At 47.2% G+C, this 15,807-nt stretch overlaps 3 protein-coding genes across 3 annotated transcripts; all 3 read left to right on the top strand.

The window, feature by feature from the left end:
* The first annotated feature begins 580 nt into the window (after nt 1–580).
* LOC101772444 (fasciclin-like arabinogalactan protein 11) lies at nt 581–1,824 on the top strand. Its single transcript, XM_004968215.3, has one exon. The coding sequence runs from the start codon at nt 686–688 to the stop codon at nt 1,520–1,522; it is 837 nt and encodes a 278-aa protein (XP_004968272.3). The 5' UTR covers nt 581–685; the 3' UTR covers nt 1,523–1,824.
* Nucleotides 1,825–7,519: 5,695 nt separating this feature from the next.
* On the top strand, nt 7,520–9,114 carry LOC101772040 (protein DOG1-like 2). Its single transcript, XM_004968214.4, has 2 exons — nt 7,520–8,449; nt 8,532–9,114. Exons 1-2 carry the CDS (start codon nt 7,811–7,813, stop codon nt 8,823–8,825), a joined length of 933 nt encoding a protein of 310 aa, XP_004968271.1. The 5' UTR covers nt 7,520–7,810; the 3' UTR covers nt 8,826–9,114.
* Nucleotides 9,115–10,398: 1,284 nt separating this feature from the next.
* On the top strand, nt 10,399–15,558 carry LOC101771637 (NF-X1-type zinc finger protein NFXL2). The gene is made up of 13 exons (XM_004968213.3): nt 10,399–11,751; nt 12,178–12,291; nt 12,368–12,423; nt 12,549–12,615; nt 12,869–12,961; nt 13,159–13,244; nt 13,342–13,504; nt 13,641–13,841; nt 13,974–14,164; nt 14,306–14,387; nt 14,638–14,844; nt 14,981–15,064; nt 15,142–15,558. Exons 1-13 carry the CDS (start codon nt 10,483–10,485, stop codon nt 15,307–15,309), a joined length of 2,781 nt encoding a protein of 926 aa, XP_004968270.1. The 5' UTR covers nt 10,399–10,482; the 3' UTR covers nt 15,310–15,558.
* Nucleotides 15,559–15,807: the final 249 nt, after the last annotated feature.

The following is a 15,807-nucleotide window of genomic DNA, read 5'->3' as shown; positions in this document are numbered from 1 at the left end:
TGTACTTTGCGAGACGAATCTTTTGAGCCTAATTAGTTAATATTTGGACAATAATTCACAAATACAAACGAAACGCTACAGTGTTGCTACAGTATTTTGGACATCCCAAAGTTAGGCAACTAAACAAGACCCAAATTACAAATCATCCTTGCTATTCGCCCGGCAAAGAGCCAAACATCAAAAAAAAAATGGCGCGGCAATTGATGCGCCATTTCATTCATTTGTCCCGTTCCAAGTTCCGTTAAATTGGCAAGATCGCTGCAGCTAATCAGTCCTCACACTAACCCTCTTCGCACCAAGCAAATCACCATCATTTCCACCTTGTGATGGTCAGAAAGAGGAGGAAAAAACCTGAGCCCCCTCCTGTGACTCACTCCATCCCCACTGCACTTGCTGGCTCGCTGCAGCTTGAAGCAACCCCGGCTGTTAGGCTGTTCCACCTCGGCAGCTCACCTCACCCGTTTGGTGCCCCGTAACTGTATCTGACTTACCCCCACCACCTCTCTTACAGCTCACTCCTCTCATGCCCCTGCGCCCTGTGCCGGTGTGCCCCCAACCTCGTTATAAGTGGCCGCGTCACAGGCCTCCCTGCCACACTGATCGAGCTCCACTGCATTGCTTGCGATCGCGTCGCGTCGGGTGCACACTGCACTTAGGCAGTCGCTAGCTAGCGGTAGCGATCACCATGCAGGCCATGCGGAGGCTCGTGCGCGTGCTCGTGGTGCTCGGCGTGGCCGCCGCCACGGCGTCGGCGCAGCAGGGCCCCACGGCGGCGCCGGCGACGCCCACGCCCACGACGCCAGCGACCCCAGCGGCACCGGCCACGCCGACGCCGGCGACCCCAGCGGCGCCGGCGCCGGTGGCCGGGACGACCAACATCACCAGCATTCTTGCCAAGGGCGGGCAGTTCAACACCTTCATCCGGCTGCTCAAGTCCACGGGCATGGCGTCGCAGATCGACAACCAGCTCCAGAACAACGGCAACGGGCTGACGGTGTTCGCGCCCACGGACAACGCCTTCACCTCCCTCCCCTCCGGCACGCTCAACTCCCTCTCCGACCAGGAGAAGAACGCGCTGGTCCAGTACCACGTCGTCTCCACCGCCATCCCCAAGTCCCAGTTCGACACCGTCAGCAACCCGCTCCGGACGCAGGCCGGCAGCGCCTCGCCGGGGGAGTACCCGCTCAACATCACCTCCGATGGCAACCAGCAGGCGAACATCTCCACGGGGGTCGTCAACGCCACGGTCGACAACGACCTCTACTCCGGCGACAACCTCGTCGTCTACCAGGTCAACAAGGTGCTGCTGCCGGCGAAGCTCTTCGGCCCGGCCGTGGCCCCCGCGCCCGCGCCGCTCGCGCCGGCCAAGAAGAAGGGCAAGACGCCGGCATCGGTTGCGGACTCGCCCGAGGCGGCCGAGGCGTCACCGGACGCGACCGCGTCGCTCGCCGCGGCGAGGGTGACGAGGGGTGGCCTCGCGGCGGCTCTTCTTGCGCTGGCCGGCGTGTGGTGGGGGCTGTAGTGACGGGCTGACGGCGACGAGAGTGTGAGGTCTCCATGACGTCATCCATGCCATCTTTTTGTATACTTTTTTTTTGTTTGCAGGTCTTGTCGGTCTTTTCGTTTCGCTTTTACTTTGGCCATTTTTTGGATGAATTGTTTCTTCCTTGCCATTGCAATTGCTAGGAGTATTGTCGTGTAATGTTGTCGTTCCATTTTTATGTAATTCTACTAAATAACAAATATGAGTTGTGTATATTTCAGTACCCCGTTGTATTTAATTATCTTATCAGGGTTTTATTCAGAAACGTGAAAACACTAGTTTATCAGACTGCTCTCAGGAAGATAAAGTTCACCTGCCCGGTTCCATGAATAATCACTAGAGCAATGTTGAAGCACATTCGTTGGCAAAAATTGACACGATGAAAATGCAAAGAGAGAAACAATTTTCCACGAGATCCAGGAAAATATGCACCAACATTACATGGTACAACAATAACTAATTCTACAACCTCTTTCTCAAAACAAGAAACAAAGAAAAACTAGCTTTACAACCTGTGGAAGTGTAAGAACTAAGAAACAAGACGTTCAGTTAAAATTTGTCAAATCCAAATCAATCAATCAAGAAGGTCGCAATGAGCTTTCCATGCTCGAAGTCTTGCAGTTGCATTACGGCAACATGGACTAGAAATCGATTGCCCACCCCTTCAGTTGTACGTCGACTCATCTGGAAACATATCCCTGTCATCGCCACCGGTTGTTGCAGCATGGTCCAGTATCCCAAAATGTTGTGGTAAACTCTCAGTGCAGGTCTGCATGCAGGACAATCTTGGTTCTTGGGTAAGCGATTGCTGTTCCTGACTTTGAGCCAGACAACCACAGGCAGATTTTGCTACCTCTTCAAGGCTATCTGCACCTTCGATTTGAATCCTTTGCGGACTGGTTATTTTTGGCATGCCGTCTGTGAGGGCTTGTGGCTTGGGACAGTTGACGAGCATCGGCGCTCGAAATGTGGCGTTAGGATGACACGAGGAGGGTTCACTTGCATCTTTCTGTAGAGATCATGCGCACCTACGTTGTGGTGGATTTAGGCTTGTGTCTGGTCCAATCTGAAAAATTTCAAAGTATGCACAACCTTTAGTCCTATATTGTTAATTTAAGAAAAGGTTGTCTTGCTTAAATATGGGAGTCTCCTCTCTATGCAAAATAGGTGCAAATGAGAGAGAAGGAGACTGTTGCTACACGCATGCAGCTCGCGCGCATTTTCGCTTGACTTGTGACTTGCGACGAGCACAACACGTACGTGTATGGAGGCTATTATTTGTGCAGGTTCTATTTTTTATATGCTGAGCCTAATGACGCTTCAATGTGATTGAAACTGCCATTTTAAACAGTAATAAGGTGCGCTATTTGATTGTAGCAATTTCTGTCATTCAAATGGGCAGTTTCTATTGCTTGATGAGGGGAATTGATGCGCTATGAGAGCCTATAACACTAGGAGACATCCTGGTTGAGAGGCACGCTGTCACATGCTCGCCTCCCAACTCGAGCACTCCATTTTCGCTATGCTAAACTTCTTGCTGCTGCGCCTCGTCAACCTTTGAGTTCAGCATGTACCAGACTTGAAGGAAAGCGTGATCTCCGAAACCACTGCCGCGAGACTCCTGCATGGGGTGGCAATCAGGTTTATGGGCAACGTCTACACGCGACCGCTTGGTGATTCTGTGACATCTACTTCAACACGATCGACTATATTCTGCGCAAAATCATTAAGTAATTTCCCTGCGCAATCCTGTTCTAGTCAGTATGTTGCCTATTTACATGTGTTATATGCTTGCATCATTTTTATCTATGTATTTTTCCTCCATATAAAATCTGGATTGTATTTTAGGCGCATATTTCCAACATGTTGTACTCCCTTCATTTCAAATTATAAGTCGTTTTGGCTTTTTCTAAGTGCATACAAATATCTATACACTAAAAAAACTAAAACGATTTCTAATTTAGGACGGAGATAATAAATATCAAATACGTAGCACAATTCAAATTTAGGAAGAGTAAAATTTGTTCACCCCTCATGCCTTGGCCTACACGCTCTGTATCCATCTTAACAGCCGCATCTGCTCCTTCGTTCTACAACACCTGCAGATCAGGCGGTTGACAGTTCCATTTTTGGTGGAATTTGGGGGCATGAGATGCAGCTGTTTAGGCGCAAGTTATATAATAAAAAAAAATGTCTGCTAAAGAGTAAAATACACAAGCAGCCTCTAAACTTGCGAGGGTACGCCACTTAGGTTTGTCAGCATGAAAAATATATTACTAGGTCCAGAAGCTTTTTAAATTGTTCGTTGCGGATCTATACCTATCCATATGTGCACATATCATTTACATGGCATGCTGTGCACGTTACACCGAGTAGAAATTCATTTTCTATCCTCTTACGCCTAATCTTATCTTATCTTATCAATCCCTGCCATCCTTTTGATACTGAAAACGGCAAATTTGCATCAACACCTCTGTAAACACTCAGTTTTCCGACCATACTATCTTTGCTACTCCAAAGCATCGGTCTGACGAATGTGCACAACATTAGTCCAATAGTATGGTCTGGGGTAATTGTATCCATTCCGCGCGTAATTCCGCCGTTCAAAACTATGTCAAGTCTTCCGCTGTTGCTTTTAATTCTGCAACGAAAAAAAAAATCTCGCGGTTGGATTGAAGGGCACCAAGACAAAGATAAGAGTGGGAGTTTGCGGCATATTACCAGTTAGTTGATTATTAAGCATGGAAGATGGCTGACCTGACCATATGGGAACTCGTTGGCCATGACTGCTGCACCAGCGATCGTCACTATCTGGAACTGGAAGCGAGGAAGACGAGAGGACGCACCTGCGATCCGTGGAACGGTAGAAGCTGCCAACCCCGTAGAGCTAAGAGTTGGCCTGGCCTGGGACAGGAAGATAAGAAGGGAGATCACAGTACGTCGAGTCGGCGACGACAGAGCCGCCGCGGTCCGACCAAAACTGGACCGGCTCCACCGGCGAACAAAACGCCAAGGCGCTGTGTTCTGGAGCGAAACAAGAAAGAAGAAGAAGAAGAAGAAACCGGGGCCCTTGTTTCCATGTCAGTAGCAAGTGGGGAACGCCGCAATCCATCCATATCCGGCAGAGGAAATACACGTGAGGTGGTGCTGACCGCTCCTCCCTGCGAACGCGGCTGTGGTGGTGTGGCCGCAGGCCGGGCTGCAGCCTGCAGCCTGCAGCTGCTTCGCGAACCCACCCACACACCACACACCAGCCCCGAAGGTGGAAAGCCAAAACCGGGGGCCGGAACCTGCCGCGGCATCGGCCCATGCAGGCAGACTTGCGGCTGCTGATTCATCTGATCCTCTCCTATTTTTCTTTCTTCGCTCCCAAGACAGGAACGGAGCAGCTCGCAAGTGCAGCTCACCTCACCTGCGGCCGCAAGTGGATCTTCCTCCCTCCAACAACTCCATCTGCTCTGCACGGCACCTGCATTGCTTGCCTCTGTGCCGGGGAACAGCGCGTGCCGTGCCGGCGAGAAAAATATTTTACACCTTTTTCCATCCCTGGAATCCGAGCTATCCGATCGCTCCCAAGTTGACGATTTTTATCGCTTTATAATCTTTTCTAATAAAAAATGGCTTTATTTCGGATTTTCGCTAGTGGGAAGGTGCACAAGTGGACCCCGTATCCAGTTGAGTTTAGAACCCCCACTGCCCCACGTGACGAGGGATCGATCGACAGACCGCGTAACATTCATATCTTACAGACTACGTCTGCCCCAACCAACGTGGGCAACGATTTGATGGGAGAACAACAAATGAAATTTTTTGCAACATCCTGCAACCTCTACAACAAACTGAAAAGAAACTACAACAACGTACTCCCTCTGTATAGGAAAAGAAAGTTGTTTTGGACAAGGTTTGGATCAAACATTGAAAATATAAATCATGAATAATTTTTAAGTTGTTGAGTTTGAAAATGTGAAAGACATATAAATAGATTTGTCTTGAAAAATACTTTCATAAAATATATACATATATCACTTTTGGATAAATATTTTTATAAAAACAAGGAGTCAAAGTAATGCTTTGAAGACCGTGTCGCTGTCCAAAACAACTCCCTTTTCCTATATGGAGGGAGTATACAAATACTGACCGAAACATCTAAAAGCAGTTATTGAAACATATGAAAATAGTTGTTGCAACACTTCGCACCTTTTTTTTCTTTTCTTCTTTTCGTGCTTAAAATAATATCCATTGGGAAAAGGGAACAGCTAAATCTGCCTGTGCTCATAGAATTTTTTGATTGTGCTGTCTGTTTATATAGACCTTGTATGTGTTTACTCTTGATTTTGTTTTCTGAAATGTGCACTCAGAGTTCCTATTTTTATTGTTGCGATGTCATGCAGTGTACCTGATTGTATGTCCAATACCATTGGTCCCAAAGGAAGATCCTAACAGAGAGAGAACTATTTATATAAATTTAGTGAAGTTATCTGCAAGCAGACAATGTCTGCGATCATGTTATGCCTTTTACGTCATGACAATTTCACTCAAATTATAGGGACCTACACATATTAGTACAGTATACCGGGATCCCCGGCCAGGATCGAACCTGCTGCTCAGTGGGCGGGCGCAGCAGCTACATGGACCCCTTTCTTTATGTAGAGAGGGGCTTCGACCTTCTTAGGAAGAGCCGTACGAGGCTGCTTACATATGGTTCGGGGGAGTTGCCGCTGGGGACCATGATCGAGAAGGCATTTTATTTGCCGTAAAAAGATGAAATTTATCATAGGGGATAGGATCCATCTGCTCTCTCTCTATTTTCTTTGATGCAATTTAGAGAGAAAGAGCGGTGCGAACTAAAAAAAAAGATAATCGGGAGATGATTAAAAAAAAGATACATAGACATCTAAAGTAAATGTACAAGTAAATCAAGTGATTGCAACATTTTCAAAGGTATCTCACAACAAATCAAACGAACTATTGCAACATTACACATTTCTGTAAAAGATTAGGTGAAAAACACCTGCAAGGCTGCAACATGAAAAAAATGTTTTTGAAACAATTTCAATAAATACCCGCAACATGCCTACCAATGAATCGAGACGTGATGGCCTCCTTGCTGGAACGGAGCACCGACGGCTCCAAATCGCGCGCCTCTGCACTCACCAGTTGCCATGTAGTAGTTTGCCCACAATAAGGTCGTGCTCATCATAGAGGAACTCAATGCCATAGAAAAGATCCTCGTCGGGGCAGGCCATCACCACTGTGGAATCATGGAGATGCCATTGATGCCATGGACGAGCTCTAGGACCCTCACACATGGACAGTTGCCGCGCTATCGACAGCTTCATACTGGGAAGGGCTGAGCTACAACCGACCTCGCTCGAAGGAGGACCATGCGCGACGCCGCGACGGAGGGGCCACACCACCAGAGCTCAGGTTTGAGCTCGTGCGCATGCTAGAGAGAGAGTTTTTATGTGTGGAGGCGAGAGAGAGAAAGAGAGAAGGGAGGGGAATGGCTGAATAGGTGGTCGAAGGAGGAGGGGCAGAGGATAAGGATGCAGGAGAGACAAAGAGTCTAACCCGTTGACTGGTGTCCGATATTTTTTAACTAGATCGGACGTTCTCACGGAAGCATTACCGTTAGTTTAGCCATTTTTTTTTCATGGTAGGTATGGCCATTTTTTTCATGACTAGTTACTTGCACTCAAACACAATGTTCCTGCAAACACAATGTTCCATTTGCTTAGTTTTAGCCTCCTTGTTCGAAAAGGAAATTGTCGTTCTTGACACCAGACTTGATTACCGAGATGTACTATTTAACCTCTGGTGATTTAGTTTTCAAGACCAGTCTCGCCGAGCTATTTTTGAAACTTCATGCAAGAACATTGGTTACCAAAGTTTTATCATGGAAGGAGGGGCAAAGTCACTAGATGCCAAAGTCATACGTTGAAAAATTTACAAATAAAATAACCAGGAAAACGGGGCTTGTACACAGTACACATACGTAGAAAAGAACAACGGGATTAGATAATCAAGAGGCCACGGCCCAAGGGCGATGCACCAAGCTAGGACGCCCCGGCTCAAGATTGCCTGGGTCCCACCTCCACATGCTTACATGGAACGTTGCCGACCACATAAACATTTCTCCTAGAACCTCGTGCTACATATGCTAGCACAGTATATTTTGTAAGAAAAATTAACTTGAATTAAAAGCGTCCGTAAACATATATCAATTTTGAAAAAAAAAGGCAAAGGAGAACACTGGGGCCCAATGCAATGACCGACATGGGCCACCTCTATAAATGGGCCCCTCCCATCGTTACCTCCGAAGCCACCGTGACATTGACACCCACCACACCCACAACCACAACGACCGCCATGTCCACCACCACCCCACCGCCACCGGCGCCACAAGCTCACGGCGGCCGCAATGGCAGCATCCCGTCGTTGTCGCCTTCCAACGAGTCCTTCTCCAGGTTCTTCGAGTCCTGGATCGCCGAGCAGTCCCGCGACCTCGCCGCGCTCCGCGCCGCGGCGTCCGCGGACCCGCCCACCCGGGAGGCCGACCTCCGCCGCCTCGCCGACCGGGTGCTGGGCCACTACGAGCACTACTACCGCACCAAGGCCGCGGCGGCGGCGGTTGACCTGCTCCGCATGTTCACCCCGTCCTGGACCTCCACCACCGAGAACCTCTTCCTCTGGTGCGGCGGCTGGCGCCCCACCGCCGCGCTCCACCTGCTGTACACCAAGTCGGGTATGCAGCTCGAGCACCAGCTCCCCGCCTTCCTCAACGGCGGCAGCCTCAAGGCCGACCTCGGCGACCTCAGCGCCGGGCAGCTCCAGGACGCCGACCAGCTGCAACGCCGCACCATCAAGAGAGAGCGCGAGATCGAGGACGCCGCCGCGAGCGCACAGGTGTGAGTCAAATAAATCGATTCTTCGGTGATTTTTTTACGGAAAAAAAGATCTTCAGTGAGCTGATGAGAGGGGCGTGCAGGAGGCGCTGGCGACGGCGAAGATTTTGGAGCTCGCCGGCGGCGGCGGCGGGGTGGACGCGGATGCGATGGAGCGGGAGATGAAGACGAAGGCGGACGGGATGAAGCGCGTGCTGGAGATGGCGGACGCGCTGCGGCTGGAGACGATGCGCGGGGTGGTGGCGCTGCTCCGCCCCGCGCAAGCCGTTCACTTCCTCCTCGCCGCCGCCGAGATCCACCTCGCCGTGCACGACTTCGGCTGCCGCAAGGACGGGCACGCCGGCAACGCCGCCGCGCCGGCGCCGCAGCAGCCGTAACGGCGCGTGGCAGCTGGCCTGGCGCTCGCTTGCACCTCCTCCCCCCGCCAAAGCGGCCGCCGCCGCTGCTTTGGTCAGCACGAGCTGTCGCGATAAGGCTCTGACCTTTTGTTTTCTGTTGGCGTGTGTGGTGTGCGCCTGTACCATGTCGCTGTCTCTCCAGTACTGAGCTGTCAGTGTTCGTATTGTTTAGGAGTATATGACCTACGAAGTACGTAGTACGGTAGTAGAACTGGTGTTTGTTTGAGCAGAGTCGCCGGAGTAGGGGAATATTAGGGGTGATTGGTTCCAGAACCTCCTAAAATTTCTCACATAGGATATTCAGATATTAGGAGTATTAAACATAGATTAATTATAAAGTTAATTGCAGGGTGTTAATTGGCGAGACAAATTTGTTAAGGCCCCGTTTGGGTTCAAGGAATTGGAATCTATTTAATGGAGTAGGCTAATTTATGTTGGAATGTGTCATTCCACAACTTTCCAAAGTTTAGATATAAGCCTATCTTAAATTCATGGGGTGGGAGATGGAAATTGATTATATAGATTATGGTTATTAGATGGAATTCAATTCTTATAGCACGCTCTTAGACTCGCTTCTCTATAGTAGAAGTGCAGTATACAAGTATCTCTCCCATATCACCAACTATAATATACAACTATATTCCACATATAATTATATTAGCTTAATTAATTTGTGTCTAAATTATGATTATTAGGATGGAATTCAATTCCAATGATCCAAACGGGGTCTAAGTCTAATTAGTCCATTATTTGATAATATGATGCTGTAATAAACATGTGCTAATGATGGATTAATTAGGTTTAATAAATTCGTCTTGCGAATTAGCCTCCGTCTGTGTAATTAGTTTTATAATTAGCTCATTGTAATTAGCTTTATAATTAGCTCCTGTTTAATCCTCTAATTAGTCTTCCAATATTCGATGTGATATGAATTTTAGTCCGGACTAAAGATCCAAGTACTCCGTATAAGATTTTTCACTGCAGTAATGCCCGAATTACCCAAACAAAAATCTCGTCTCAAACAATGCTTAAAACTCTAATTCTTTCCTTAGTCTCCTATCATGCCATAAAAGTGACGGCTGAATTGATCAAAGAGTCAAAGACCACTCTTGCTGTTTGTGCAGTTGGTTAAAGCTCAAAAGTATTAGTTTCCAGTTTCCACTACGACTACATATTCCGGTTTGTGCTTAGTTGGAAACGTACTTTCGGACTAAAATCATGTAAATTACCAGAGATTTTTTTTGAAAAAAAGCAAATTGCGAGCATTCGCCAAGAAGGGAAGAACTGAAAACCAAATTGTGTATAGGGAAATGGATAAGAATTCAACTAAGCCCAGAACGGAACAAAACAACAAATTGCAAAACCTCGGCCCAGGACTACTTCTGTGGGCTGTTGACCTGCTGTTTTTTTTGGGGGGCATAGCCAGATGAACCCAAAGCCCAAGTATATGAAGAAAGCACAAAACATCCGGCCCAATTTATAAAAAAGAGAAGGAAAATATCGTGGATCACTGGATCGACCTGCAAAAAGGCCACTGCTCACATATCTCGCGCTCGTCCCCCTCAAAAAAAAAAAAACAAAACATATCTCGCGCTCGCCGCCACCACCGTCTCCGGCGACGACCACGCCGCCGGCCATGCCGTCCTCCTACGCTGCCGCCGCGGCCGGATCCTCTTCCCGCAAGACAAACCGCGTCCCCACCGCCGCCGCGGCCGGATCATCTTCCCGCAAACCGAACCTCACCTCCACCGCCGCCGCAGCCACTGCTCGCCCACGCCCACCAGCACCCTCGCCGTCGCCGGCACCCGCGCCACCGGCGGCGAACCCTACCGCGGTCTCTGACTCCGATCCCTCCTCCTACTCGTCCTCCTCGGGGGATGAGGCTGATCTCACGGCCTCCGACTCGGCGACCGCCTCCGTCGTCTCCGCCTACCTCTCGGTCGCCGGCGAGGGGGCCGACCTCTCGAAGGTCGGCATTTTCCTCTCCTCCGCCGCGCGCCGCCGATCGCCGCCGTGCCTGATCTGCTTCGACCCCATCCGCCCCTCCGATCCAGTCTGGTCATGCTCCTCCTCCTGCTTTGCCATCCTCCACCTCCCCTGCATCCAGTCATGGGCCCACCAGTCAGCCTCCGGCGCTGCCGTGCCGTGCCCAACCTGGGGCTGCCCCAAGTGCCGCTTCGCCTACCCCAAGTCCCAGACCCCCACCTCCTACCTCTGCTTCTGCTCCAAGACTGCAGACCCGGCTCCGGACCCCTGGATCCTCCCCCACTCCTGCGGCGATGTTTGCGGTCGCCGCCTCAATGCAAATCTCGACTCCGGCTGTGAACACACCTGCCTACTGCTGTGCCACCCAGGGCCGTGTCCACCATGCCCGGCTGTTGTGCCAAATGCGCCGTGCTTTTGTGGGGCACACTGGGAGCCTCGACGCTGCGCACATCAGCGTTACTCTTGTGCAGGGAAATGTAACAAACGTCTTAGCTGTGGACTCCACCGGTGTCCGGTGAATTGCCATGATGGGCCCTGCCCGCCGTGTGCAGTGCGGGGGAAACACAAATGTGAGTGTGGAGAGACAATGGAGGAGAAATTGTGCTCTGAAAGGGTTTTCCAGTGCAAGAGGGAGTGTGGTGGGATGTTAGATTGCAGGAAGCATAAGTGTGAGAGGGGGTGCCATGGGGGTAAGTGTGGGGAATGCCCACTCCGAGGTCGGCGCACTTGCCCGTGTGGGAAGAAAGATTATCCGAAGTTGGAGTGTGATGCAGAGGCTGCCACATGTGGGTCTACTTGCGAGAAGGTGCTTGGTTGCGGACGACACAGGTGCCCTGAGCGCTGCCATCGTGGTCCTTGTGATGAGACTTGTCGGCTTGTGATCACAAAGTCCTGCCGTTGTGGGGGTCTGAAGAAGGAGGTATGTATCTTGATCTTATACAGCATGTTTGTGAAGGATCAAACCATAAAAAATGCAAAACTCAATTTAGAGACATTACTAGCATCAGTTCTCATAATACAAAAATCAAGTGATAGTGCTTAGAGACATTACTAGCATCAGTTCTCATAATACAATTGGATGTTTGGATGCCTCTGTGCTTTAAATTCGTTTGGATGGCAGAGTTTTATTTTTTACACTTTTATATGCAAATGACCTAACAGAGTAACAGTTAGTTAAGTAGTGACTTCTTATTTTCCACTGTCCTCAAATTGGTCAAGTATGTTGTGCAACAAGCAATTCCTCTAATATTGAATTTTATAGCTCGTGATACTTCTATGCTATTAATTAGTGAAGTACTCGGATGCAAGTTCTTAAGCTCTCTTGTTCATGTGATGCACTGATCAGGTGCCATGCTACCAAGAATTGACATGTGAAAGGAAATGCCAACGTTTGCGAAACTGTGGCCGCCATGCTTGTAAACGACGTTGCTGTGCTGGCGATTGCCCACCCTGCTCTGAGGTGCATCTTTTTTTTCTCCCTTTTGCTATGGTATTAGATCTATCATGCACTAAAAGAAAGATATATCTTTTTGTAGACTTGTGATAGGAAGCTCAGATGTGGGAACCATAAATGCCTTTCACCATGCCACAGGTACTTTCTGAACCCCAAATCAATTTACATTTTGAGCCATGTACTTGCACAACACACTTTGCCAAAATGTCGAATCTGCCATATATGTGCTGACAGATAGTAACGTCTAGCTTGTTGTTTGGCAGAGGTGCTTGTTCACCTTGTCCTCTGATGAAGACCATTTCATGCGCCTGTGGGAAAACATGCTTTGAGGTTGAACTCGGTAGACTCTCAGTTCTGTCATTCATTTCCTTTGAATAACTTATGTTTCTGCTGTCTGCTTCATTGGATAAGGTTGTTTGCTAAAAATTTTTTATAGGCCCATCGCACACAAATTACTCATTAAAAAGGAAATGAATAAAACTTCAGAAGTGTCTCCTGTTTCAACTTCTGTATATCGTGTTAAGTAGTTGTACCATTGTTGCTAAGTTTTATTACCGAGACTAATAAGCAAATTCTATTGCAGGTTCCTTGTGGGACTGAAAAGAATCAGAAACCACAGAAATGCTCAAAGAAATGCAACATACCTCGCCTTTGCAGGCACAAGCTTGAATGTCGGGTAATCTTCTGTCTTCTTCTACGGGTATAACCATAATATATACACATTGGTTTCATGTGATAAAGTCTAGATATCTTTATTTCAGTTGTTTGGCACTGTCTTTGTATGCAATTTATAATTGTAATAGTAGGTTTGGGTGCTTTTGCTGTTACAAATGGGTTCTCAGAATTGATGTGATATTTGATTCCTTCCCTTAGCCCCACAAATGCCACTATGGAGCCTGCCCACCTTGCAAGCTGACCTGTGGTGAAGAACTTTCCTGTGGCCACATATGTAAAGAAAGGTATGTGTTTCACTTTCACCTACAATGGATGTGCCATTGAATGGTGCTCGTACTTTCACTTCCTCTGATGCCTTGACAATTTTCACATACTACACAGGTGTCATGGCCCTATTTCTCCTCCAAACCCCGAGTTCACACTAAAACCAACAAAAAAGAAAATGGAAAAGCACATAGAATGTACACCTGGAACACTGTGCCCACCATGCAAAGAGGTGGTTGTAGTGCCATGCTTTGGGCAACATCTTGGCCAAGAACGCGCTGTAAGTTTTTGTTAATACTGTAGTCTTTTGGTTGATTTATTACTGCCCCCCCTTTTCCTCTGTTGTGTGGTGCACACAGATGACTGCTTGCAAACCAGAATACAGAAAACACACACTTCATTTCTGTTTCTTGCAGATGCCTTGTTCCAAATGGAGGCCGTTTCCCTGTCAAAATTTATGTGGGAATCCTCTTCTTTGTGGCAACCATTATTGTACGAAATCTTGCCATGTGTTAGAGGTCCCATTGAATCAACCTGAAGGAGATCCTCTACCATCTGTCAGTAAAGAGAGCACACTTGCTGAGCCTTGTGAACAATGCAACCTTCCTTGTCAAAGGGTTTGTTACTCTCTTTCATGTAAAACAACATTACTTTAGTTTGTTTTACAAAGCTTAATGTGAAGAAGCTACTGCATTTCCGTATGCCTTTTAAGCTTGGTGCAGGATATTGACTCTAATGTTTTGTTTCAGGTTAGGGAGCCTTCTTGTTCACATCGTTGCCCTTTGCGATGCCATCCGAGCGATTGTCCACCTTGCAAAGTCCTTGTTAAAAAACCATGCCATTGTGGTGCTATGGTACATGCTTTCGAGTGTGTGTATTTTAACAACTTAAAAGCTAAAGAACAGGTTAAAGTGAGGTCGTGTGGCGGCCCATGTCATAGGTCAGTCGCTAAATCTCTTCTTGGCTCCTTACTATTTCTGTTTTGAAGTTGGTGAACTACTCTGTTGTTACTAATCTTGAACACAAATTTCCATAACTTTGTTTATATTGTATCAAGTATTTGAACATATTTTTTGAACAGGAAACTACCAAATTGTTCCCATCTGTGCTCAGAAGTATGTCACCCTGGTACATGCCCATCGGTTGATCAGTGCATGAAAAAGGTATGGTTTGAGTCTCTCAACATACATATTCAGACTTTCAGAGTGTTTAGTGTGGAACGACTAGCAGTAATGTCAATTGGTACAAAGTGCTTAATCTGTGATGCTACAATGCTTATCTGCTGGAACTGTAGTCCAGTGAGAAGTTCTATTTAGCACAAAGTTTGTTTACAGTTTGAACCTGCGGTTAAATTATATTTGTTTAATCATACTTATCATACTCACTCTATGGTATCTCATTCTATCTATCAAGGTCAATGTCCGTTGTGCATGCAACACGCTGAAGCAAGAGTGGATATGCCAAGATGTCCTTAAGGAATACCGCAATTCTGGTCGTGATCCAAAAGAAGTGCCCAAAAGTCAGTTTGGAGCTGGCTTACTTGCCTGTGGTGAAGACTGCAAGAAGAAGGTGAAGGTGCAAGATTCCGAGTTGCATCTCCGGAAAACCCAGGAGAACAAGGTACTAAATGCTACACCTTTAAATACAGAACCTTTTATATCTTAATTCTGTCATTTTTTGCAATGTTTTTGCCATCAAGCAATCAAATTTGTAGCTATTGGTGCTTTTTCGCTCATTTCCTGTGTTTTCCTTATAGATTCCCGCTATGGAAGTTGCAAATGTGCCCAAACGCAGGAAGCGGCGTGATCGTGGACAAGAGGTTGAAGTATCAAAATTCCAGGTGTGTACTATACAATACAAATGTGCTGCTTTCATTGAGGAAAAAAGTGCTCCTTATGACAAATTTATATGTTGCAGGAAGTCAAGACCTACGTGCTGAGAGTGCTGCTGATTATTTTTCTATCGATGATTATCGCTGCTGGATTGTACCTATTGTGGAAGGGTATATTCCGGCTTTCTGACTGGATGAATGAAATGGAAGAGCAGAGGACCAGTCGAAGGCATCCGAGGGGTGCAATGTTGTAGAAAAAAGATCATAGTTATTTTTCACCAAGTAATCATTATCGAGATGTGGATCAATAAATGGCAGTTCAGTTCTGATGGATTGAACTTGGAGGGTAGTGAAAGATGTCACCGATTTGTTTCTCACTTGTGTCATTATAAATTGATTGGCAACTGTTTACATCGTGTATTGTTATTTTTTTTTGCGAGCATGTATTTGTTGTAAATGAACAAATGATACAATCAATATATACTTTATCACTTCTATGATCCTATCTGGTAAGAATCTGTGAATTACTCGGACTCGGAGCATCCTTTAGCCAACTGCATTCGTGCATTTCGTGCAGCCAGCGTTGCATGATTGTCATAGTATGCTCTTTTTTTTTTTCCTTCTTTTGCGTGATTTGTATTTGGCTGAAAATGTTCATCTCTAGGACAGTAGGACTAGTAGAACTTGTGCTACAAATCGAGTTCAAACTTTCAAGGTATCTCTTTACAGTTGCATAAATTTATTCAAAGTGA

The sequence above is a fragment of the Setaria italica genome, chromosome V (assembly GCF_000263155.2).
Source record: "Setaria italica strain Yugu1 chromosome V, Setaria_italica_v2.0, whole genome shotgun sequence".
NCBI classification, from domain to species: Eukaryota; Viridiplantae; Streptophyta; class Magnoliopsida; order Poales; family Poaceae; genus Setaria; species Setaria italica.
Note: the sequence above shows the minus strand (reverse complement) of the source record. Positions and strands in the feature narration are given on the sequence as shown.

Excerpts from the sequence above, each read along its gene's own strand:
- LOC101772444 (XM_004968215.3), top strand. The coding sequence starts at position 686 with ATGCAGGCCATGCGGAGGCTCGTGCGCGTGCTCGTGGTGCTCGGCGTG.
- LOC101772040 (XM_004968214.4), top strand. The coding sequence starts at position 7,811 with ATGACCGACATGGGCCACCTCTATAAATGGGCCCCTCCCATCGTTACC. Across the intron at positions 8,450-8,531 it reads ACGCCGCCGCGAGCGCACAG|GAGGCGCTGGCGACGGCGAA; the intron begins GTGTGAGTCAAA and ends AGGGGCGTGCAG.
- LOC101771637 (XM_004968213.3), top strand. The coding sequence starts at position 10,483 with ATGCCGTCCTCCTACGCTGCCGCCGCGGCCGGATCCTCTTCCCGCAAG. Across the intron at positions 12,962-13,158 it reads GGCACAAGCTTGAATGTCGG|CCCCACAAATGCCACTATGG; the intron begins GTAATCTTCTGT and ends TCCTTCCCTTAG. Across the intron at positions 14,388-14,637 it reads TTGATCAGTGCATGAAAAAG|GTCAATGTCCGTTGTGCATG; the intron begins GTATGGTTTGAG and ends CTATCTATCAAG.